Raw genomic sequence first — 25,348 nt, forward strand, 5'->3', positions numbered from 1 at the left:
TTTGTGTAGAAACACTGAAAGAGACAAAGAAACACTTGCTCTTTCGTGTGATCCCTTATTTTTTCCCCTCAGTATATTTTTCAGTCAAGTTCTGTTTCTAGTGACAACCGATCGCGAGCCTCGGCTGTACAGTCGTCATTACTTTATCCCGTCTTTCCATAAGGGAACGATCTCATAAAACTGTTATAATTATTTGTTCACTTTTGTTTATACGGTTGCCTATCTAGTACTATCTGTAGTATGCAGTACCATCAGTTTAGATATTGGCACGATTCTACTTCAGAAGTCTTGGACATGTCTAAGCATACATGTGTATTTCTGGGAACACTAGACAACTGTAGTGTGTGTTCGTGTGGGTGACAAGCGCAATGTCATGCCCACGGGGCTCATCATATATATTCTCGTACTGCATTCCCAGCGGGATCGATACATACACCTGTTACTGGCGTGTAAGCGGGGTGCATTGTAAATAACAGAAGAGCGCCCAGCCAATCAGAAATCGACATTTATGTGTCAGGCAAGATCACAATGTCATGAGGGCGTAACAATTTATTTTCCAAGGAGCAAATATCGCAGTGATGTTATAGATAATATCATAGATATATGACTTGATGGTTGTACATACATGTGAGTGTGCTTAGTATTGATGTTGTAAGTGAAACATAAGCATTGTATAGTGTAACAAAGTATGCAACGCAGAATTAAGAACCTGCACCTGTAGAATAGACATAATGTACGTATTGGTGTATGTACTTGGCGGGGAGGCCGAACTAGGCTGAGGAATATCCTTAGAGGTTGTACAAAGTCAAGAGATCTACAGAGTCGTGCAAAACTATTCGGACACTTGACGTAATTTCCATAGACATATATGCTAATTTAGTGCAGTATAAACAATATTAATGAAATTAATTTTCGTAAGATCCAAGTCAAATTTGGCACATATGTGAGGAAACATCATACCAACTATCACATAATTTCTGTTTAATTTTCCATTCCTCATTTATCGAATGGCGACAATTTAATCAAGATATGTTCAGTGCAGTGAACTCCTTAACGTTACGGCCTATGTGATTGTGCATTGTGGAACCATAGGTAAGCCGATAAATGTGATGTCGTTATTTAAACAGTGGTAGGGAAAATGAAATGAAATTATGTGCACAGTGCACTCATGATTTCAAATTTGCCTGTCAAATCTAATAAAGATGCATGGTAAGTCCATGGAAATTGCGTGAAGTGTCCGAATACTTTTTGCAGGGGTCTGTATGTGTTGACTTGCTACTGCACCTGTCATTTTCCCAAAGACGGTGGATCAAGTTTTACATGGTATGAAGGGTGTAGTGTGTTACCTGAACGATGTCTTGATATGGGGCATTGACAAAGATGGCCATAATAGTAGTCTGGAAGTATTCATAACTCGCCTTGGGAGCTATAGTGTTAAACTGAAGAGACCCAATAAATGTGAGCTCGGGGTGCCGAGTGTCACCTGAGATTCAAGGTGGATAAGGATGGCATCCGTCCAAAGGATGCCCCTCTTCCAAATGATGTTAGTTAACTCAGATCAGGGTTGGGTATTCAGCTACTATGGTAGTTTCTTGGAAAGCCTTTAAACAAAGCTGCCAGCGTCCACAACTTACCGAAAGAGATGGAAGAGCCATGATCATGGCCGAACACATGTCAGCTGGTATTGAAGCCTGCAGGAAACAGCTGGTGACGGAATAAGCACCAAGACTTATGCAATTGTCTATCTATGGTGGCCTTGTCTAGATACAAACATTGAAAGTCTGGTTGGAAACTGTAATATTTGTCTAGGCCCAAAGAATCCAGCTCCTGTAGCCCCATAGCATACTTGTCGTTGGCCAACATGAGTGTGCAAAGATTGCATATAGACTTGCAGAGAAAGAAGGCCAACCGTATCCTGTTGTAGTTGATTCCCACAGTATATGGGTCGATGGTTGTCACATGGTATCATCAACTACTGCGAAGGAAACTCGATGTGCTGCGTACACTGTTAGAAGCATGCTTCGGGTATCCAGATGAAATTGTCTCGAACAACTGTCCGCAGTTTGCAACAGATCGAATGTACGCAGAGTTTCTGTGTCAGAATGACGTGAATCATACGACAGTCCTTGCTTATTACCCAGCTTCAAATGGTGCTAGTGAGTGCAACATGTTAGACGTGTGTTAAGATTTCAGGTCAACAGAGACCACACAATAGATCTCTTAGGTCAATCAAGTTGTTCAAGTTCTCTGTGTACGACCTGTAAAGAACAAATGGAGTGGGTGTAGTGATCCGTAGACTTACCTGGTTCACCGTGGAGGAATCAAGAGTTATGTACATGTTGATCATCTCGTGTCAGGAGTTACCTAGTGTCAAGCTGAACCGAAAGAGTCTGTTATATCCCCACCAATGGAGATTTTGGAATCTCCCTCAGCAAACGAGTTCACTATAGTGAGCGAACCAGCCGCTCCATAGGTTGACTAGTCACACCACAAAGGAAACAGCAAGTCACACAACAATTACCAAACTACTTATTTATGGCTGGGCGTGGTGATGCAAGATCGCTTCCCAAGAGCGACGGAAACAGAACACGACACCATTGACACTCACAGATCCATCAGTGATAGGAAGCTGTGTTGCACCTGAAATGCGTGCCGGTGCTGTTCCACCAGCCGTTTGTCACCCCTCTTAGTGAGGAGTGAAAATGAAACAATGTTGCAGGGGTTGCTGGTTTCATAAACAACTACTTCTGACATCGATCATGAACGTCAGATTTCAGACGCTGTTAGGTACAGATGTTTCGGGATCGTGTGTCTTATTGGGGTTTTGTGCACTTACCCCTATTTCGAGTAATTTACTCATTTATCGTTCTCATTTGAACACAAACGAGTTGTATCACCAACCATAAACACATGAACACATGGGCTGCGCATGCACAACGCAGTAGCCCCATGCACGTGCATGAGGTATCATTCCTCATTTTGACGGTTTTCAAGAAGGTCGATAAACCGCTATAGACCATTAATTTTGGCAATCATCTTGCATCTCACAGTTGGCACTGTTTGTTTCTAGCCGTTTTGTTTTGTTTGAAAATGAAAATCGTATCCATGCAATTTCTGTGGTCACCACGCATTGGAATTGGTGATACACTCTCAAAACATTCGTTATTACTATGTCAGCACTGATTGACACCGACACGAAACAAACCTATTGTACCCATTAAAATTGAAAATGAGCCCAAGAGTGAGTGAGTGAGTTTAGTTTTACGCCGCACTCAGCAATATTCCGATGACAGGTGTCAACCAAGTCAGCAAGCCTGACCACCCGATCCCGTTAGTCGCCTCTTACGACAAGCATAGTCGCCTTTTGTGGCAAACATGGGTTGCTGAAGGCATATTCTACACCGGGACCTTCACGGGTCGAAAAGGAGCCCAAGGCCGACCAGATATTGAGAGACTAATTGGGGCTACACGTCAACATCAATTAGAAGTCACATGATAGCGGTTTAAGCGGCAGGCATATTTATTGGCCCTGTCTCATTTCCATTGAGTCTGACCACAGTCGTGTTGTCGTCACCTCTAGACTAAGGCTTAATCTCTGAATATATATAATTCTGATAGTAACAAACAAACCCAATTTAATTGAAAAGGTGACCCAGGAACACCAGCGATTCAGAGACTAAGAACATCTGCATTGGGGCTAAGGAAATCTTGCTTCATTTAATCCTTTAGCACTGCTGAGATTGGTTGGCAGTAGGCAAATTAATGTGGTCAGGAACTGCGAGACAGAATATCATCACCTTATATGGCCCAACTACTGTTCAACAGTTTACAGTTGCAACTTGTAACTACCAATGTTACTTGAAGGCTAGATGGCCAACTTGCAAGATCTATCTGCGACACCAACAAAATTATATAGATATTTAAACTTGTCTCCAAATTCAAAGGTTTCTATTTGTATAACATGTGGAGAGGATATGTGTAAACCCCTATATGGAAGAAAACTGTTCATGGAAGTGAAAACATCAGTGTGGCGACAGTAATCCCCGAGGAAATCTAGACTTTCTTTATTTAGAGCCTTAGCACTACAGGGAGAGCTATATATATAACTTTTTACAATCTTGAATTAAAACCGATGTATATATATATATAACTTTTTACAATCTTGAATTAAAACCGATGTATATATATATAACTTTTTACAATCTTGAATTAAAACCCATGTCTCCCTGTTTTTAGAGAGTAAATATAAGTATGATTCGTTTTCATTCATGAATTTATCCAAAATCAACGTTGCCCAACACGCTTTGCAACGGCGCCATGATGCTGAGATAGTATCGACCTGGGGCGCAGTTCAACCAATCATTGTGAAACCATCCATGCCATTTTGACCCACCCAATATATACCCGTGAAGACCCGGGTTAGAACTGGTCTTAGTAACCCTTGCTTGTAGCAGGAGGTGACTAACGGGATTGCGTGGTCAGTCTCGCTGACTTGTTAGCACATGTCATAACACAACTGCGCAGATCGATGCTCATTCTGTTGATCACTGGACTGTGTGGCTCAGACTGGCTTATTTACAGACCGCCACTATATACCTGGAATATTACTGAACGCGGCATATAACTAAACTCACTCACTCACAAAGTACATGATCGTACCGTATGACGTTCACGTTTGTAAACTGTTAGGTAAAGAAATCTTTAATCGTGAGTCCTTACTTCGGTCATGGAAGTCAAGGAGAACCCATATTTTACTGAAAACATGAAATTTACAAATTCCAGTTTACCAACGTTGACATAACCATATAGCACTGATATGGCGACTCTGACTGCAATGGCCTAGTGTTTGTTGTAGGGTGACAGGTGAGTGTTTCTAGTCGCAGATACTAATGCGCAAAATATTTCGCATTGTCTAGGAATGCGCTCTTATTCCGGTTACCAAGGCAACATATGTCTCGGATCAGCATGGCAGTCTGCAGCTGATTCCTCTATGTCATCCCACGTAGGCACAATATGTGAAGCCCATTTCTGGTGTCCCCCTCCATTATACTGCCAGACTATTGCGAAAAGCGAAGTAAAAGTTGGCTCACTCACTGTGTCATCGTGGTTGTAACTGATCATAAGTGACCATTCTTTCCACTGTTCACAGCAGCTTAATGTCTAAGGTGTTATTGCACAAATGACGGTGCTTTTTGGGTTTTACCTTACAATTAATGAAGCCTGTCACGGGTTTTTTTGTTTGTTTGTTTGTTTTTGCTTTTCTTTTTACAACTGATATTTGTCACGTGTTATTGTACAACTGATGTTGCTTGTGAGGTTTTATCTTACAATTGTTGATGCCTGTCTCGTGTTATTAAACAAATGATACTTGTCACGTGTTGTTTTAAGCTGATGATATTTGTCACGTGTTGATTTACAACTAATCATACTTTTCATGTGTCTTGTTTACAATTAACGATACAAGTTGCGAGTTATTTTAAAATTGATGATACTTGTCACAGGATCTGATTACACTACCGTTCTTGGAGCCATGATTTGGGACCTCCTGATTACACTACCGTTCTTGGAACCATGATTCGGGACCTCCCGATTTCCTGGAGATCAGGAGAGTGCCCAGGTCCTCCACCGGAAGCTGCATTTATTATCTTAATCTGTGACAAATAATAACAATACGACCACTGTTACAGCCCTGGGCCCCGTTTCACAAATCCCTCGTAAGCCTAAGATCTCGTAGCTTTTCTCGTAGCATTGGTACCTCCCTATGTTACAGTATAGGAGGGACGGGTGCTACGAGGAGGGTTACGAGATCTTAGGCTTACGAGACGTTTGTGAAACGGGGCCCTGATGTCGACGAGACAAGAACATGCTGTAAGTACTTACTACATCATGGACATTAATGCCCAGGAACAAGATATCCATATCTTGTTGGCATAGTATACTGGAGATTCTTATACAGAGATTTAATGCACCGCATTGTTGTATGCATCTACCAAACATGTTGTTAAAGGGGCACTGATGCGGAGCAATTTCCGTGGACTGGTGTAAACTTTTGTTATTGTTTTTCTCCCGTGAGTACCCGGATGATATCCCAGCATTCGTGACTGGTTCGTGACCTCTGCTGCGCTGTCCGTAAGCGCAATTGATAGTTTAATTATGGACAGATCAACTTAGGTGAAGTCATTTTTACTTCATTACAAATATATTATAAAAACAAATAAAACACTTTGAAGGTTAATCATCTGCCAGTGGTAGAAATGGTAAAAAACTATTAGGACGGAAAAATAACGAAGCCAATGTACGTCTCTATATTTTGTCTCATAACCCTAATTAGTTTATTGTCATATTTGTATGATTCTGAAAATTAATAAAAGAACACACGATCTGCTTATACTCATAGTAAATTTCTAACTTAACAGCAACATTTATACATTGTATAGATTGCCAATGTGGATCCTATTTCACACACGTACGCGAACTAGTGTGTGTTTTCTGTCATACAGATTCTGCTGAATGCTACAACAAATAGATTAAAACAAAATGCAAATAATGAATGTTAAACAGACTAATTTTATAGCAACAATGTCAGGCTACTACCTTGTTCAGGAATGTATCCATCAATATCCACGTAAAATAAATCGTATTCCATTCATCTGCAGCTGGTAAATAATCCTGCTGTGTGTCGTGTCTTACAACTGTCTCATTTGCGAAAAAGTAACACATCGTTTCACGTCTTTCGTTGGTGAAAACCTGATAAACCTCTCATTGGTCTCCCAAGATCGCACACCTGACAACTAATTGTATGATGTCCACTATTCTAAGTAATTTAGTTAACCAATAATGAGCAATCAATCAATCAACCCTATGGTTAATTCTTTGAAGGGAGGATGTTGTTTTTGCACTCACACTTTACGACAGGGTGTAGTCATCTACACACACTGCCTTTTGACAAATCCGCTAGAAAATAAAAGTAATTAATCAATCAGTGTGTTATCGGTTAATCCTTTGATCGATGTTTGTTTTTGTACCTCAGCTGATAAACCCTCTTGCATCACTTACATGCACATATTACATAACATACAATACATTTGCCATTACAGACCTTAATTTATAATGCTGAGTATTTACTCCAGACAGGAGAAATGCCAAATGGGAACCTTTGTTGAGTAACCGCAGTGGTGTTACTACTAATTATACCTGTTATAAATTAATTAATTGACCATCCAGAGAATGATGACAAATAACACGTGTAGGTTTACACCATCAAACGCGAGTTACAGCAGGGAAGATGTAATCTCTGTGTCGCATGCAGGCTGAAAACACTTATGGGCCGAAACTGTTTTGAGGATACCAACGGAATTTCGTTACGTAAGGAATACACACAGGCATTTGGTGTGTACTTGGGTAAATAGGTGAAATAAGGGTTTTTTTGCGCCAGAAAATTTCTCTACCAAAGGCAGTCATCGTTTTTTGTTTACGAATTCAAATAAATCAACTGTGTGTTTCTATTATCATAAATAATAAACCATTGTAGCTACCATAGCTACCAAAATTTATGTAGGATATTTGCTATCACAGCTGAACCAACACTCAAAACTACCTAAATATAAAGCTTTGCAATCTTCCGTACTGAAACAAATGGCTTATGGCTTGCTACGTGCCTGTAGACATCATATTTTCATGTAACATGATTGAATATCGAGGTTGAAAACACAGAAATAGGATCACATTGGATCAGTAACTATACCATCCAAGCATCCGAAAAGAACTACACTGCTGGGATATTTGGTTACGATCAAACAAGGAATACCATAGATATTTTTAAATAATGGCATATGATGGGCATCCGGCCTCCTGACTGTTTAGGTGAAGAAATTCTGCTAATATGGACAGGAGCCCAGTTCCTTTGTCCGTCACGGTCGAAGGAGCGGGTGCTGACCAATTTGCTGTTTGGTTTCGTAATTAGACTGTTGGCGAGAAACATTATTCGCTCCGCATCAGTGCCCCTTTAAGCTTCTGTAATGCTAACAATATGTTTGTGGAGATGCTGTCTTGATGTCCCAAATGAATGGTGCAATCAACATTCAAAGTGTTTTTGAATATGCACCAATGACAAACTTAGTATGCAGCCAACTTTACATTCAACACTATCCATGCCAAGAAAAAATGTAAAAAAAGTCTGAAACATTGCTGAGTGTCACAAACAACATTTGGTTGTAGATAAACCGAATATACTTTGAACAAAGATGTTACTCTTTCTGAGTGACTGAGTTTAGTTTTACACCGCACCACAATATTCAAGCTATATGGCAGCGGTCTGTAAATAATCGAGTCTGGACCAAACAATCCAGTGATCAACATGAGCATCGATCTGTGCAATTAGGAACCCATGACATGCATCAAACAAGTCAGCGAGCCTGACCACCCGATCCTGTTAGTCGAATCTTACGACAAGCACAGTCACCTATTATGGCAAGCATAGGTTGCTGAAAGCCTGTTCTACCCCAGGAACTTCACGGGTCCCTCTTTCTGAGCATCATGTCAGTGGAATGGCCTTCCCCTTGAACTCTGCACTTCTCTGACCTATTCCATCGTTACAACTGTCTCTTCCGTCAAATATATATGATCATAAAGTATAATTCAAATGTGCTTCAAGTAGATGGAGAGGATTATCAAGGGGATTATCCACACTGGAGAAGCGAGCAAGTGATCTATCCAGTTGGGACACTATGACATGTGTCGACAGTCAGCAAGCCTGACCACCTGATGTTAGTCGCCTCATATGAGAAGCATGGGTTACTGAAGCTTTCAGCAATATTCCTCTAATATCACAGCAGGGTACACCATAAATGAGCTTTACACATTGTGCCCATGTGGGAAATCGACCCCATGTCACTGAAGTACAAGCCAAGGCTTACACCACTGGGCTACTCCAATGCCCACGAAGCAAAAGACAAATGAATATTATTGTTGCCTCAAATAATGTGACACCATGTAATGTGGGACGGTTTAATTGCTGGAGAGGATCAAGCAAGTGCACATTATATACAATCACAACAATGGAACAGAGTTGTCTCCCTTGCTTTACTCTTCACATTTATTAACAGAGAAGCATGGATAGGTGTTACAGAGGTTATTAGTATCTTAAGCTTAGTCATTTTCAATAACTGAATTTATATTGATAGATAATCTTCTTCCAGTATAGGATTCACCCTTAATAAGGCATACTGAATGTACAATGCAGCTGAAGTAAATTGTTCATGTCAGTCCTGGGTATTGTGACTCCATGGAAACCCTAGAACATTTGTCCTGTACAGGTAGCACTATAAATACTTGGTCATTGGCATTGCTGGTCCAACACAACTGTCCATGGCTCATGAAAGATGGTTTGGAATTTCATGGGATTGTCTACTCATTCCTCCGTTGCCCAAGTATACATATCTGCTATTTTTAAACAACAATTCACATCATCAAAAATAACATTTCACTAGCTGAACTTATTGACTTCTAATTAAACTACCATCTGTTATCCAGTATGACACTCCCTTTAGATGGTGCTCAGGTTGGTTGGTTTCACAGTTTTAGGGCGACATAGGCCACTAAAAAGCCTATTTGCACCCATATGGTGCACAGGTTTACTGTTCAGAGTTGTGTCCCTTTTCCAGTCCATGAACCAGTGATCATGGGCTCCAATCTCAGATTCAGCACAACTGTGTTTCTGAGGTAGTCAGCACCATGCCCCAGTAAACTTAGTCTTAGTTGCACTCCACTATTGAGTCTAACAAAACCCAGTAGTATGTCGCGTCAGGTAACCTTTGACCTATCAAATGTGAGAAGGCTGAACAAACAATGGCTACTGTTTCGGGTTTAGTGGGACTTAAAAAAATTGCTAGTCACTGACACTGATCCCTCAATAAACAAAATCTAAATCTGCACAAAAATATATATGCTTAGGGCTTTCTGATGACATGGTTACCATCAGTTAATATTTCCACAAGAAGACATCCTTTAATATTGACAAAAACGCCATTTTCAGCAACTATTTAATCACTGTTGATACTGTAGCTTGCTCCATGTGCATTACCCAGTAGCCATCGTATAAAAAATAGCAATCAGAATCATTTGGGTACAATGCTTTCCGAGGCAAAAGTTCAAAAGGTATGTGCAAATGTTCAATTTCATGATTTGGTAAGCTGTGTTCTGATTGGTCAGTCTCAAAGATTACCTCATGCGACCTCCTAGTAGGTTTTTTTAGACTCAGTAGTGGAGTGCAATGAAAAGTACTGAGACTAAGTTTACTTAGACAGTACCATGCCCCTGTCCATGGGTTCTCAAAGAAGTGATGTACGACTCACACCTGCACAGTGTTCTAACTGGAATAAAGTCAATCCCCAGCTGTCAGTCAGGCAGCAGAGTAGGTAATACAGTACATGATATCATGGGCATATTTCCCTAGCCTACGATGTTGTGTACATGGTTTGATCCCATTTATCTCAGTTCCCTTATAAATGTTAGTAGCTAGCACTGATATTGTGTTCAATATTTGTGACATAGGTCCACAACCATGATGAGGACAACATTACATCATACAAACTATGTCAACATTAATACACTACATATGTACTCACACACAATGGTCTGAAACTAGTTGTCAGGAAATCATTGTCATTTCTTACACATAATGGCAAGGGGTGGGATGGGGTGAAGCAAGAAGACATAGATATATAAGGACATTGAAATTAGGCATTTGTAAATAGTTCTTGGATACTACAGATACAGATTTTTTTTCAAAAAAAAAGAAAAAAGAAAAGAATTGTGACTGAAATTCTATTTCCATTTTCGCAAATCTGTTGAACATTTTTTTCCATTTGAAATAATTGCGCTTTAGTATCAAAGAGTTAGCTCCCTTCCTACAGCAATGAAGAACAGGTTTTTTATTCACTGGGGACCAACCACTTGATATTTATCAAATGAGCCTGGAATTTTAATTTTGATTAATTTTGGCAAAAGATAAAGGGCCCAAGCATTGGAAAAAAATCAATGTCTTTTAGTAAATGTGATAAGAAAGATGTTCAGAGAAATGCTCAGCCCCTGTTTCACAGCAATACCAACCATGTTGACACCACTACCCATTAATATCTAATGGTAGGTCCCAAGCGAAGTTTGTTGTAACAGGAAGGTAAAAACAGCATGCTAATTTCGATCGCAGAGAATCCATAAACCAAGTTGTTGAACAAACTGCCTTTGAAAATATACAACACAAACACAAAATATACACACAGAACACCCATGTCTTATGACTGTGAAATAGTGTACATACATGTGATAATATACTGAGAGAAACAAATAAGGGAACACCATCTAATGGTAGTTTTCCTTCATGTATTTTCACAGAGCCTTATTCAAAACTGGTGATGAAAACTGGAAAACATTTAATCAGCGCTTGAATTTTCATGTGGTTCCACTATTTGTTTCTCTCAGCTGTATGTGGATCATAGGCCCAATATGGCAACCTGTGCACACATCACACATTGTTCAGTTTTCTACATTCAGACAACAAATTCTTTGCATTGTAATCAATTTATCTGGATTACACCGTGAAAAGCAGTATTCGCTTGAATTTCAAGATGTTCTTGATTTTGTCCATAAATATATAGAGAATAACTTCACAAAAAGCAACCAAATCAGAATTCAAAATATTTTACAACCTACACATAGATTACAAATTGAGCAAGGCATTGACTAGACAAAACAAATTTAGGAAAGTGCATATTTACATGTGGACTGACATAGAAGGATGGTCATGATGGTTCTGTAAAACTTTCTGACAAGAAATCCTAAACAAAGTTGATTAAAATGACACATCCTACCTGACTAAATGTCAAATGCAAATCACAAGATCTGAATGTGACCTTGACAGCTGACTAGATGATATTACCAAACTAAGGTAAAGAATGATTACTACTGGCAATCATTAAATTCACTGACCCATGAAGATCCAGGTTAGAATTGATCTTCAGTAACACATGCTTGTCATACAAGGTGACTAACTAGATCAGGTGGTCAGGCTTGCTGACTTGGTTGACACATGTCATCAGATCCCAGCTGCATACATCGATGCTCATGATGCTGATCACTTAATTGTCTGGTCCAGAACTGATTATTTACAGACTGCTACCATATAGCTGGAATATTGCTGAGTGCAGAGTAAAACTAAACTCACTCATTCAGTATTAGTGGTCATTAAATTCAATAAAATAACAACAATAAATAGATAGACCAGAGGTAAAATAATACAGTTCTGGAAAACAATTGTTCTGAAACTCATATTGTATGTTGTCAGCTGATAAAACTTGCAAAGAGGTCCAATAAGTAAAATTATTCGAAACTTTCAACAAAACCACATATAGAAAGCATGGAGTTGGGAGACAGTGAATGAAGCACACATAAAATCATATTTCATTACCCATGGAAAAGCAATCTTCCATTCCTTGTAATGAAATATATAAACATGCTGAACAGTCAATAAAATAAGTACAAAGTAAATAGTATCAAATATACAATATTAAAGGTTAAAAGTCAGTAAAATATCAGATATCCAACTTTGGTACTGTGCTCGTACATAGAATGTTATGCTGATTGTTGGTTCCATCTGGCGAAGCATTGGCATTCTTCTGTTGAAATCATTAAATATCGAATGAAGCTGGCCCTATGTAATCACTTGGAATTCAAGGACTGTCTTGGTGCCCATATGTTTTAATATCTATTGATTTTAGAGATCCGAATTCACTTCAGTTATTGAAGCACCCTTGACTTTATTCCTAGTTTCAGCACCATCACAAAATCTTAACTGAAAGTGGTATTCGCACTAAAATCAACTTTTTGGGCACAAAGTGTTTGCCAAAATCACTACTGGAATTGCCACAAGTATGGAAAAGATGGAACAGTCAATACTAACTGCCAGCTGCAATTGAAGGAAAATGGGGCAGATGTTTGAGTGCTTGCTCTTGCATTGGTCCATGTTCAGTTCCCAAAATGGACTAATGCTTGAAGCTCATTTTCAGTTTTTGACCATGACATTGATGGAATATTGCTAAAGGTGGTATAAAAGTTATATTTACTTCAAGAAAATGTGCCTGCCCTGAAATATATATCAGATGTAATACATAGTATTCATGTGGACCACAAGTGTGATACGTAGCTATAATGCACATCGACTCTGAGTGGAGTATAGAAGTGTGATACATTGCATGTGGTATAATAGAAATCTTGCATAATGATGTATACCATTCAGAAGAAGTTACTGCCCACAACAGGCTGACTATAGTCATATGAAAAATCTGGTATTCTTAACTTCTTTTGAGCAGTATACGAAGACTCCATGTACAAAGCAACTGCAGCACTAGAAGAGGTATTATGCTGTGATACGAGCTACTGAATAGTGACAAATTATAAACAGTGCTATTGTACCGTACCTAACTTGATAATAAAATATGGCATTAACATCCAAATATTTCACATTACATTTACGAAGGACTTGCAACAAACTACACACATGAAAAAAGAAATGATACAAACAAAATATGAGTAGGACAGAAATGTCAAATTTCCTCAGTGTAGCCATTATGGGTGAAAAGAAAATGCCTTTTGACAGAAGAGCATGAGGAAAGGTAGTTAGAGTTTATAATTCTCCATACACCATAAAGGGAACTTGTATCATGAATTGCTCACAGACCAATTTTGAATCCAAATGAGTTAGTCAGGAAGGATATGGAAATTAAAATGTTGCAGTGTTATTGGTATGAAAAAAATTTTGCATTCATAAAACAGCACTTGGAATCGTGCTTGAATCTTGCCCAAGTCACAAAGTGGTGAGGTCTCGGGGGAGGGTGCGTGTGCATGAAATGTAGATTTATTGGCATGAAACACACAGGTTTTTGTGTTAACATGAACACTGGTGTTGTTTTGTGTACCAAGACCAGGTGAGATTAATCTGTTGCAGTACTACTGTTGCTTTGTGTACATGAACCCTTGAATAGTTAAACAAACGAATCATCCATGGACGGAACAATATCATTCATAATACCTATAGATGATAATACACCAGTTTAAACTATGCACATGCTTTGAAATTAATGGATTTTGGTGCCCTCAGTACAATTTGGTAGTCTCACACTAGCAGACAAAGATGACTTTTGAAGTCTGCATACATGTTGGATTGTCAACTGGCCACACACATACTACTCAAAAGAAATTAAGACAAATCTTTTGCACAGTTATATTTATTGTGTCAAGGAATGATAGGAAATAAGACAGAATCCAGGGTTCTTTAACATCTCGCATGACAGTAGTAATAAAGAATCAGGTGTTCCCAAACTTCTTTTGAGTAGTATACATAACAAATATCACCATAACAAGAACAGCTTCAATAAACTGTACATGTACAATGTACATTGGATGGACTGATCTGATATAGAACTCATTCACTGTATGAATGTAACAATACTGATAGTGTTGACAATACTCTCATGAACTAACGACAAAAATGTCATCAGAATAATATAGAGTACAATAGCTGGGCTCTCAGTTGATTATATGTTCAAGGCACAAATGTAACCGATTATTTAATCAGTGACTAGATATGCAGTGATTGAAGAAAGAATCTTCTGTTTCATGAAAATGTATCCTGTAGGTATCTGAAGAATGACGTACCCTTCCTATCAAGCCTTCTTGATTGTATGTGTTTGTAATGGCTGAAGATTCAATTCGCTCCAGTCAAGACAGTGGACACTGCACAACAAATCTCTGTCTCAGAAACTCAACATATTCCTTAACAACAACACACAATAGACAACATAAACCATGGTAACATAAAGGCTATGTCCAATCATGAACTCCAGAAACATCTTGACTACACAACTGTCTGTGTAAGTATTCATTCAACAAACATCAAATCACCATGGCAACATTCATTCCCATCAAACATCTGATGTGTTATTGAGGTAGGGCGGAGGAAGTCGGTACGGAGGCGGATCAGAATGAGGTTGGTAATATGGCGGAGGTGACTTGGGATGTCGACGACCTGACCCTGTCCGACTTCCTGTCCCATAGTTACTACCATGATCAGACTGAGGCTCATCCTCAAAGTAATATGTTGTCCTTGGCGATGGTGATGCTGACTGGTTCCTGTCATTGGGTAAAACTATTGGCTTTTTCGGTTTAAGACCCATATCATCCCCTTCCATTTCTTCAGGGAAAATTATAGGATTTCGGTCATTTGTAAACACAGGTTTTTCTGAATTCTGCAATACAGACTGTCGTTTCCTTCTCCTATTCACCAGAAGGATGATCAGAAGGATCAACAAGAGAAGCAGAAGGATAATCATCACTGGAAGGACGACTTGAGCCCAGATACTCAGTCCTGAACCAGTAGTGCTAGCCTCAGTGGTAGGGGAGATAAATGTTGTTGGCTTGTAAACACATGCTCCCTGCAGCTCATAGGTGATGTCAAGAAGCTGATAGTCTGGACTCAGATGACGGTTGAAGCTTGGTCGAATATTGTTACCCTTCCTGACCATTCGTTTGTACAGCCTGTTGATGGTCTTGTTGTTGCAGATGTCCCCGTTTAGAGTGGTATTACTCCAGGTCAGGACTAAGGAACCCATGGTGACGTCCATGACAACCATGTTATCAGGGGAAGAGTCGCCGAAGTAGGAACTGATGCGTTTCAGCAGGTTGTTCAGGTTGGTTCTGTCATTCATGAACGCTGCAAAGTCCATCTTGAACGTCATGATGAACTTGTGGGTGAATCTGACAAAGGAGGATGAGTTAACATACAGCTTGATGGCGTCTTTAACCGACTGTCCACGTGAATCGGTTGCAACCAGTGTAATCAGGTGATAGCTAATGTCAAGGTCAACGAGAAGCGGGAGACCAGAGATAATCTGCTTCCTGGCATTTAGCTGCAGCCAGAAGTCTTTGGGTAACGTCTGCCCATTGAGCAAGGTCAAGGACAACTGGAGTGCTCGAGTGTCTCCATCTTCACGATCGTAGAACACACCTCTTGGAATCGGGAACTCCAAATATTTGCCAAGGTGGGCGGGAATGTAGTCCACAGGGTTCTCCAAATAAGGAAAATGGTCGACAACTGAAACAAACAAAATATATGTTCATAATTAGAAACCTTAGTAATACAATCGTAATTCAATTGATTCTGTATTTTTTTTCAAAGACAAAAAAATGAGGAATTTGGAATAGGCAATGACTAATACAGAAATTAACAAGGTTATCAATCTCAGTGAAAAATAACCATTCAAATCTTCAAACAACAGAAAGCCTTATTATCTAGACTTTGTGAAAGAACCCTCAACAAGTCTGATGACAGAACAAAATTATCCTTCTAGTGGACACCATTCATTTCCAAGGGCACATCCAACCATGTTATTGAAAGTGCAATCACAGCTATTTTTGGAAAGTCATGAAACTAATTCTTTACACAGTCACTTCAAGTAGCCCCATTCTCAATTTCATCACAGACAACTTTTATTCCTACTGCAATGACTGCACATGCTTTCTTCATATTCATTCTGTCTGTTTCGACCCTTTTTACTCAGTTCTGTTACATCGATCCCAGCTTAATCCACAAAACAGTCTTTGGGTAAATGTAGTAAGATACTTCAAAAATAAAATACAGCTCATTTTATGCCAGTGGTTACTGGTATGTGAAATGGTATGTGTCTCAACGTCTATCTGTATCCGACTAATGGGCCAATAGCCATGTCCGTTCCTGCAATAATCTTAGGTTTGTGACTGCTGTACATGTGTGAGGTTAGTGTCAGTATTCTATGCACTAAGAACTTAGTTAAGCACACGTCTCATGATTGTAGGAGCCTCTATCCTAACCCTTTGGAGCATATCTATGACATGATTGGTTGTTGTGTGCAGAACATTGATCATTTGGAAGCTGCTTTACACAGGAAATGGCACAGATTACCCCTTCAGAGGATCAGGAGGCTGACAGTGGGTATGAGGAGGAAAGGCTGTCATACAGTGACATATAGGTTATACTCGGTACTGACCTTGAATCGTGTCAGACATGTAAGACAGCATTTTTAATGTTCACATTCACCAATAAATTCAACATGTAACATTCCAGGGCCATACTTGTACAGATATGGTTTTGTATGAAAATATTTTCTTTCTTTTTCCAAATGATCAATTATCATTATAAAATCAACATGCATTCTTAATCGTTTTGTCATTTTTTATGAGTTGAAGGATCATATGGGGAAAAAACCTGATTTTTCAGCTTGGAGCCCACAAGAAGTTTTATGTACGTGTGTTGAAAAGCTTTCATTGAAAAAATACAGGTGTGCTGAATTAAGTTCTTTGTGAATAGATATAGCACCAAATGTCAGGCTGGTGTGGGAGAAGGGTCTTAAGTGATGCAGTTTTCAGATGTTTTATACTTGGGAAAATCAACAAACATGGGTATGGTGCTGAGAAACCAAACTGCAGCAAGCCTGGATTCGAACCTGATTAGTGATTGCATCACAGGTTATTTGCATGGGACTTGAACAAAAACTAATGACGAATTAGAAAAACAGGGTAATCTACTTAATAAAGGTCTCCCCAGGTAGCCTAGTGGTTCAAGTGTTCATTGTCATGTTGAAGACCTGGGCTCAGTTCCCTACAAGGGTACAAAGTGAGACCCTGAACACTGCCTCAAAGAAAACAGCACAACAATGCAAGAGAAATAATGATAGCATAAGAAAGTACTATTTTACCAGGAAACTATTTTCTGTTAAACTATTCAATGACCTTGCTGTGTACAAAAACCCTCAGCTGTGAAAATATCCCTCATTTGTCCCAACAAAAGTCAACAAGTTCAACTCCTAGAAATACCACACAGATTGCTGATATCGAATTTCAGATAACATCAAATAAGACCGAAAAATCAGATTATGCACAAATATTCAGCCATGTTTGTAAGCTCGTTTTGACAAGGAATGCTTGAATGGGTTACAAGATGATAGAAGGGGAGATAATTGGTTCAAGTATTTGTTTTTTTCTTCGATGAGTGGCGACTCTATCGTTGTGTTGTCGATAAAGCGATAACACAGGACCTCTTAGCATCTCATACATCTGGTTGTGTGAAGCATGTATCATGTACCTCTTTTCCATAATAAGTTCCAACACAACCGCATTGCTAGAGCAACTGCAGCATAAAAAGATGACTTCCACTGCTGCAGGAGAAATTAATTGCCCTTCAGAGGAGAACAGTAGGTACGACTTTTAGGTTCTTTGCCATTGGCACATAGCATTTTCATATAGCGCTAGCAAATGAAAATTCATCATTCGTTCTTTCTGCTGAGGTGTGGATGTATTTTGATGTTGCCTAATAGAATTTCTATAATCTGTATTTAATTTAATTGTAAGTTTGATTTAGGTAACACTTTTAAAGAAGGACTGCACATATATTTAGCTGTTTGTATATTTGTTTTCATGTTAATGTAGTGTACCGATATTTTGGAATATGATATGCTGTGATAAATCGTTAAAATATAACCAAAATAGCAAGCAACAGTACTGTAAGGTCATTCATCTGTTGGTGACGGGCAATATATAAACAGGAATCACATGATCTCAACAATGTCATCAATGCTAATTAAGTTTTTGTCGTACATCATTGAAAACCCCTGTCTCCGGGATATAAACTCTGTACTGTTACAACCATGGGCATTTTGAACTACATAATGACAAAATCATTCTGGACAAAACAGCTGTTGAAATAAAATACTTTTCTGTTCACAATAACTTCTGTGATATTCCATGTCATCTAGTCTAAAGCAAGTACGTCCTGAAATCTGCAGTAAGTAGATGATGGTAATAACTACCAATTTTCCTCCTGTAGGGAGGATAAATCTACCATCAAGTGCACTGCTTCCCTCCACAAGATCATATAGCAGGAACACTAGATGTCATAAATATGGTGATCAATGCCCAGATGGTGGATACAGAAATGTCTTGTATTACTTGAACCAGAAAGTCTTAGCTGGTTCTAATGCTTAACATAGTTTCCAAGTATCACTTGAACCAGAAATATGTACCCAGTAGTTGGTATAAATGCTTTACACTAAAAATTACAGAGATCCTTGGTTATACAGAAATGTGTAGTTTGTTTGAATACTTTAACATATAACTGACCTAACACTTTAATTAGCATTCAAAGCTTTATCAGTAGGTACACCAACCATGAACTTAATGAATAGTGTCTCAGGATTACACCTACACAGGATACAGTAGCAAGAAGGGTTACATTACAGCTTAAATTTAAGTTGAAATTTAACTTAACTTTAATTCAAATTTAAGCAGTATAGTCCCATGGCCTTTATATTTACAAATCACTTACAAATTTTAGGACCTGTGAAGGTCCCGGGGAAGAATAGGCCTTCAGCAACCCATGCTTGCCACAAAAGGCGACTATGCTTGTCGTAAGAGGCCACTAACGGGATCGGGTGGTCAGGCTCGCTGACTTGGTTGACACATGTCATCGGTTCCCAATTGAGTAGATTGATGCTCATGTTGTTGATCACTTAATTGTCTGGTCCAGACTTGATTATTTACAGACCACCACCATAGAGCTGGAATATTGCTGAGTGTGGCGTAAAACTAAACTCACTCACACTACAAATTTTATGGTACCTAAGTGAAAGTTGCATTATTTGATTTGGATGAAGATGCTAGGTTGGCCTTGCAAGACAAATACACACGCTTTGATGCATTTCTAGTTACAGAATTTACTACAAGGGTGAAACTAACATGTTGAAATACAAAACATGAAATGACCCGGTCTTACCTTCAGTTGTCACAGCAGGAAGTGTCCATGGCTCCACTGACACCCAAGGCAACGTCTTCTGCTCAACAGATGATGTCATTTCCTCTGTTGTTGTCTGCTGTTTATGTCTTGTTGTGAAGAATGTCGTGGAAGGAGATGATGACTTGGCTTCAGTTGAAGACTCTGTTCTGGTGTCACGAGGATCAGTGACGAACTCTGGACGGGAAGTTGGAGGAAGGATGAAGGCTGATGAAGAAGCCATTGTTGAAACAAGAGGAGAAGCAATAGTAGCCAAGTATTTTGCACTTTCAGACGATCCTGAAGGAGCTACTGCAACTGTCCACAAGCCACCACTCCCGAATACAGAAGAAACATCCATTCTGTCAGAAAACACATTCATTCCTTCAGTCATGAGTCCACTTCCTTGACCTGAATGATAGAAACGATTAGTAGCACTAGGAACCATTCCGACAATTGACACTGATGATGGGAAGAGTTCTTGTGCCCTGGTGTCCACAAACACAGGCTGATGAGGCTTTGCTGTGTGGAATGTCTCCACAACTGGGACAACAGGAGGGTAAGCACATGCTCCTACCAACTCATACTCCACAAACAGGGGGTTAAACTCTGGCTGCATGTGCTTGATGAAGGTTGAACGAATTGTTTCTCCCCTCCTCATTATCCTGGTAAACAATTTCCTGATGGTGTTGTTGTTGCACTCCAACCCATTCAGTGTCACATTGTTCCACGAGAGAACTAGCGACCCTCTGCGTAGATCCAACACTCTTATGTTACTGGCATCTTCATCACCAAAGTAGGAGCTAATCCGACCCAAAAGACGTTTTAGATTTGATTCTTTTTCTCTCATGAACTCATCATAATCAACTGAAAATGCAATGTCATATTTATGTGTCTGGTGTACAGCAGCTGGTGTTTCCAAGTCTAACTGGATGACAGTGTCTGCAGAGAGTCCTCCTGAGTCGGTTGCCACAAGAAGGATTCTGTTGTTGGTTGCATCAAGATCACTGACCAGCAGTAGTCCTGTGAGTACACGTCTGTTCTTGTCAACTTGGAGCCAGTAATCTGGGGGGAATCTCTGCCTATCCATGAAGGTCAAGGACAGCTCAAGGTTAGTCACATCCCCATCTTCCTCATCAAAGAAGACATCGTTGGGAATGGGGAACTCCCAGAAGATACCCAAAGGTACTCTTAGTGGATCTGACAAAGGGATCACCACAGATGGAGCATGGTTGATTTCTGAAACATTTACAATGATAACTTATATCCTGTTTGCAATCAGTAATAATCCAAAAGGTTTGGTCATGCATAATGAAGTAATGTTAGAACTGTATGTCATTTTCATAGCACAATGATTGCTTTGTGTGGGCTGGAGTCAGTCAAACTTCGTACTTAGTTGCATGCAGCAGACAACATAAAGGTCACCTCTGTATGACTGTTAAAAGCTGCATGGTTAATGATGCCTGTGCCTTGTCTACCAAAAGCAATCTCATATAATATATTTTGAAACAATGCTGATTGTTGACTGTACAGTGATATTTAATTAAACTCTTCCATTCAATGATATGATAATTATTCTTAAAATAATCAAACTATCATGAAAATGGATGTGGATGCTCACCTACATCTACGATGATATGTATCTAGAAATCACTCACTCACTCAAGAAATATACCATTACCTGTCATGTCTGTAGTGGAATGATGTACTGCATGAGTAACATTGTCGCCAGATCCCATCACTCCTGATCCAGACATCTCAGAGACCTCAGCTGACCCTGCAGCTGTTGTCGAAGCATAACCACTCGATGGTACAGGGATGCCATCCCCAGAACCAGACCCTGATCCAGACCCGGACCCTGATCCCACTGGAATATACACTGCTGATGACATCAAAGGAACTACAGAACTGACGGTCAGCTCATCCCCAGATGCTACTGAAGTTAACATCTCTCTTGTTGCTGGGACGAAGAGTTGTGTTATGTATGTTTCCACTGACTCTTTGGATGATTGGAAGACACTGGATGACACAGGGATCAGTTGTTCTGGGATGATGAACATGGACGTGTCACCACTAAACTCTGATGAGGATGCATAAATGTTCTGACTGAACGATGAAAGCATGTATGGACTTGAGGAGGAGGAGGAGGAGGAGGAGGAATACACCACTGAGGAAGAGGTGTATGGCATCAGCATTTCCAAATCAGATGTGTACAGAGTTGTCATCCTTTGTGACACCTGTGTAAATGAGTAGTTGTAGTCATAGTCACTCTTCTTAGGTCGCACAACATCTGGTGTATCCCCAATATCCCATGCTTTGGATATTGTTGACTCAACTGGAGGGATCGGTAGTGCCTCTGGCGATGTCAGTTCCTGTCTGACCTCGGTAACAGATGGCTCATATTCACTCATTTTAGGAAGGACATCAGATGTTTCAAAAACGTGCACCTCCTCTGCCATGTCTGTGGTGGTTGGCACTATCGGGATCGGCAGCACCTTGGGCAGGAATGATGAGGTATAGATCATGTCCTCAGATGGAGTTGCTTGAATGTCAATGCTTCTTGAAGGTACTGTTTCTACAGATAATGCAATGCCAGATGAGACGTCTGGCAGGTCATATGTCCTTGTGGCAGGGCCTGTTTCTACTACAGACGGCCAGGCATCTACATAAGAAGATCCTGAACCAGAAAATGAGGAATCAAGAGAGTCTGGCAGAAGCCTGGTGACTTGGGATATCAATACTGGCCGAGAAGATAGCACAACCTTAACGTGACTAGATTCTAACAAGTCTGATTCACCAATGATTTCAACAGGGTCCTTTTCCATTTGAACATATTCAGAAGACATCACTTGTGAAGATGTTGAGAATGATGAAGAAGGTGTGATTTCATCAAGCACCACTTGGCGAGAACTTGGTATAGCTTCTGGACTAGAACTGGGAAGCATAAATGAAGGAGAGTCTTCGACAACCACTGGATGTCTAGTCATCACTTGAGAAACATACAGGGATTCTTCACCAGAACCTGTCTGACTGAGTAAACCCTCCTCACTAACTCTAACAGTCTGGTATACCACTGTTGGCGTGACTGGTTGAAGCACTGGGGTTGGGACAGGTGTCCGATAAGGAAGCTGTCTCCGTCTCCGCTTCTTGCTGGTCTGAAGCGAGTCTGACGATGCTACATACCATCCAACTACTGGCTGACCCACTTCATTCTCGATACGCCCGACATTGAGGTTGTGTTCTAGAACCTTTACAAAGTCTCCCATATGTCTCACAGTTGGGCAGGTTAACCTCCATGACAGTTCTACATTCTTTTCCAGATCACAGTCCCCACCAGGTCCCGGTCCAGCAGAGAGGATCTGAAATCCTCGTTCTACTGCTCGCAGTTTATGACCACTAGAGGGCATCACTGTCATCTTCCACACAGGTTGAGACAGGAAGTCAGCCATGTTGGTTAACATTGTTACCTTCTGCTGCAGATCAAGTGCATCAATAGCTACACATAGGACCAGACTGGCCAATACTACCTCATCTCCACATCCATGCTCATCTAAAGAAGACAGTGATGGGGAACTTGCATCCAGTATGGCAGCATTGTTGACATCAGAATTGGATTGCCATGGCAACAGCATAGGTGATCCTATTACTCCAAGACCAGCATATTTTACAGTTATTCGGAACACATCAGTTATAATCTGGCAGGGTTTGGTACCAGCTTCACACTGTCGCATGACCTCTATGTATGTGTCCCCTGTGTCATATGACCTGGGAACACCAATCAGTGAATGGGAAGAGGAGTTGTAGTTGATCCACTCGGGGAGGCCATCTTTGTCCACCTCATGTATCTGAAACAAGATATCAGTAATGAAACATATAGTATACAACGCAGCTAAAGAAATTTAAACATATTTCCCAATCACATTTTCATATCATATCACAAGAAAAACATTGGATTTCTTATAATGAAATTAATTTGATTCACTTAATCATACCATGATAAGTAACAATGCAAACACTTGGAAACATTTTTTACTTTACTGATGTACAGTAAAAATATGTCCCCCCCCCCCCCCCCCCCCTCCTTAAACATATCCATATTAATAATTTTCCCATGTCAACTTAAAAAAAAAATTGTTCAGCAAATGATCATAGAATGAAATCATTATCACTGGTGTATATTACAAGGGATAAACGCAGTAGTTGGAACAGTGAAACAAATGCATGTGAGGGATGTGATGATCATTAACTGAGACCCACCCTGCTTGTTCTTGGTGTTTCACTTTATGTGCATACCCCCTTGTAATGCAAACAAATAAAATGATTTGAAACCATGATCGTTTGCTAAACAACCTATATCAGAAGTTGAATAAAAAATCTGAGATATAAATTTTCAGTTAGCAAGGTAAAATTATGAGGATTCACAATCTTAATATTTCACTTTATTCAATTTACTTTTTTGATTAAAGTGAAATTCATTAGTATGTTTTCACTGCAAAAAGACTATAGAATCTAGAAGCTACCTGGGTCTGCCTAAATATATTTTTTGGCACATTCTGAAAGACATCAGTATCTCCTGGAAGGTATCCTTAGATCTGTTTGTAAGTTATTTTCCAAAAGTTGGAAACACCTACCAAAGATGTTCTTTGAAGAGTAGATAATTAGAGCATATTTATATTTGTCTGTTTTAATGTAAAATAATCAAAGAGGAAGTCACAGCAGAATGCTTTTAGAATTGCCCTAGGAACACATCTAACACATGGAACACCTTGTAGTTAAGTTACTGTGGGTACTAGCAGGGAGGGCCATTGGGCTGCAATCAACTGTGAGGAATATATACAGAAGGGGCAACAGGTGATAGAGCTATTTACCTACAACACTATCATGTCTCACAAGTTCTTTACAGAATTCACACATGGCAAGACACTAGGAGAGTGGTATCTACTATACACCAGCACAGAGGAACCTTATTACCTCGCCAATAACTGGTAAAATGTTCAAGACAATGTCTATAGACACCTTTGGCGCCATGGACTAATATCTGCTGCTCTGATTACAGAGGAACCATGTTACCCCACCAATAAATGGTCTCTTGTTCCAGGCAATGTATCCTGGCTCCCTTGGCGCCATGGACTAATTCTGCTGTTCTAATTACAGAGGAACCGTACTACACCTTCAATAGCTGGTACAGTGTTCATGACATTGTGTATGCAAGCTCCTTTGGTGCCAAGTACTAATTCTGCTGTTCTGATTACCCATAAACATGGATAACTCAACACAAGACATTTCTCACATTAAATTTATTTTTTCCAAATCTACATTGTTTAATAAACAACTTTAGTTTTGATTTATTCAATACTAACATACCACAGTGATGGTGCGAGAAAGGATATATCTCACATTCATGCCAGAGATTCCAAGTAACTCTGGGATTCCTCTTAATTATTTTCATGTCCTCTTAAACCAATGTTTGTAGCTGACTGCATATCACAACCCTGA

The 25,348-nt window shown here is 39.7% G+C and overlaps 1 protein-coding gene across 1 annotated transcript in view; it reads right to left on the reverse strand.

Moving 5' to 3' along the window:
• Positions 1-8,992: 8,992 nt before the first annotated feature.
• LOC137296730 (uncharacterized) overlaps positions 8,993-25,348 on the reverse strand; it is a 56,904-nt gene continuing 40,548 nt past the window's right edge. The window contains exons 3-5 of the mRNA XM_067828564.1: positions 21,534-23,697; positions 19,856-21,091; positions 8,993-16,144 (exon numbers count right to left, since the gene is read on the reverse strand). Of these exons, the coding sequence (XP_067684665.1) occupies positions 14,976-16,144; positions 19,856-21,091; positions 21,534-23,697 (4,569 nt within the window). The 3' untranslated portion in view covers positions 8,993-14,975. The remainder of the gene's footprint in view (positions 16,145-19,855; positions 21,092-21,533; positions 23,698-25,348) is intronic.

Source organism: Haliotis asinina, chromosome 9 (assembly GCF_037392515.1).
Source record: "Haliotis asinina isolate JCU_RB_2024 chromosome 9, JCU_Hal_asi_v2, whole genome shotgun sequence".
Taxonomy (NCBI): domain Eukaryota; kingdom Metazoa; phylum Mollusca; class Gastropoda; order Lepetellida; family Haliotidae; genus Haliotis; species Haliotis asinina.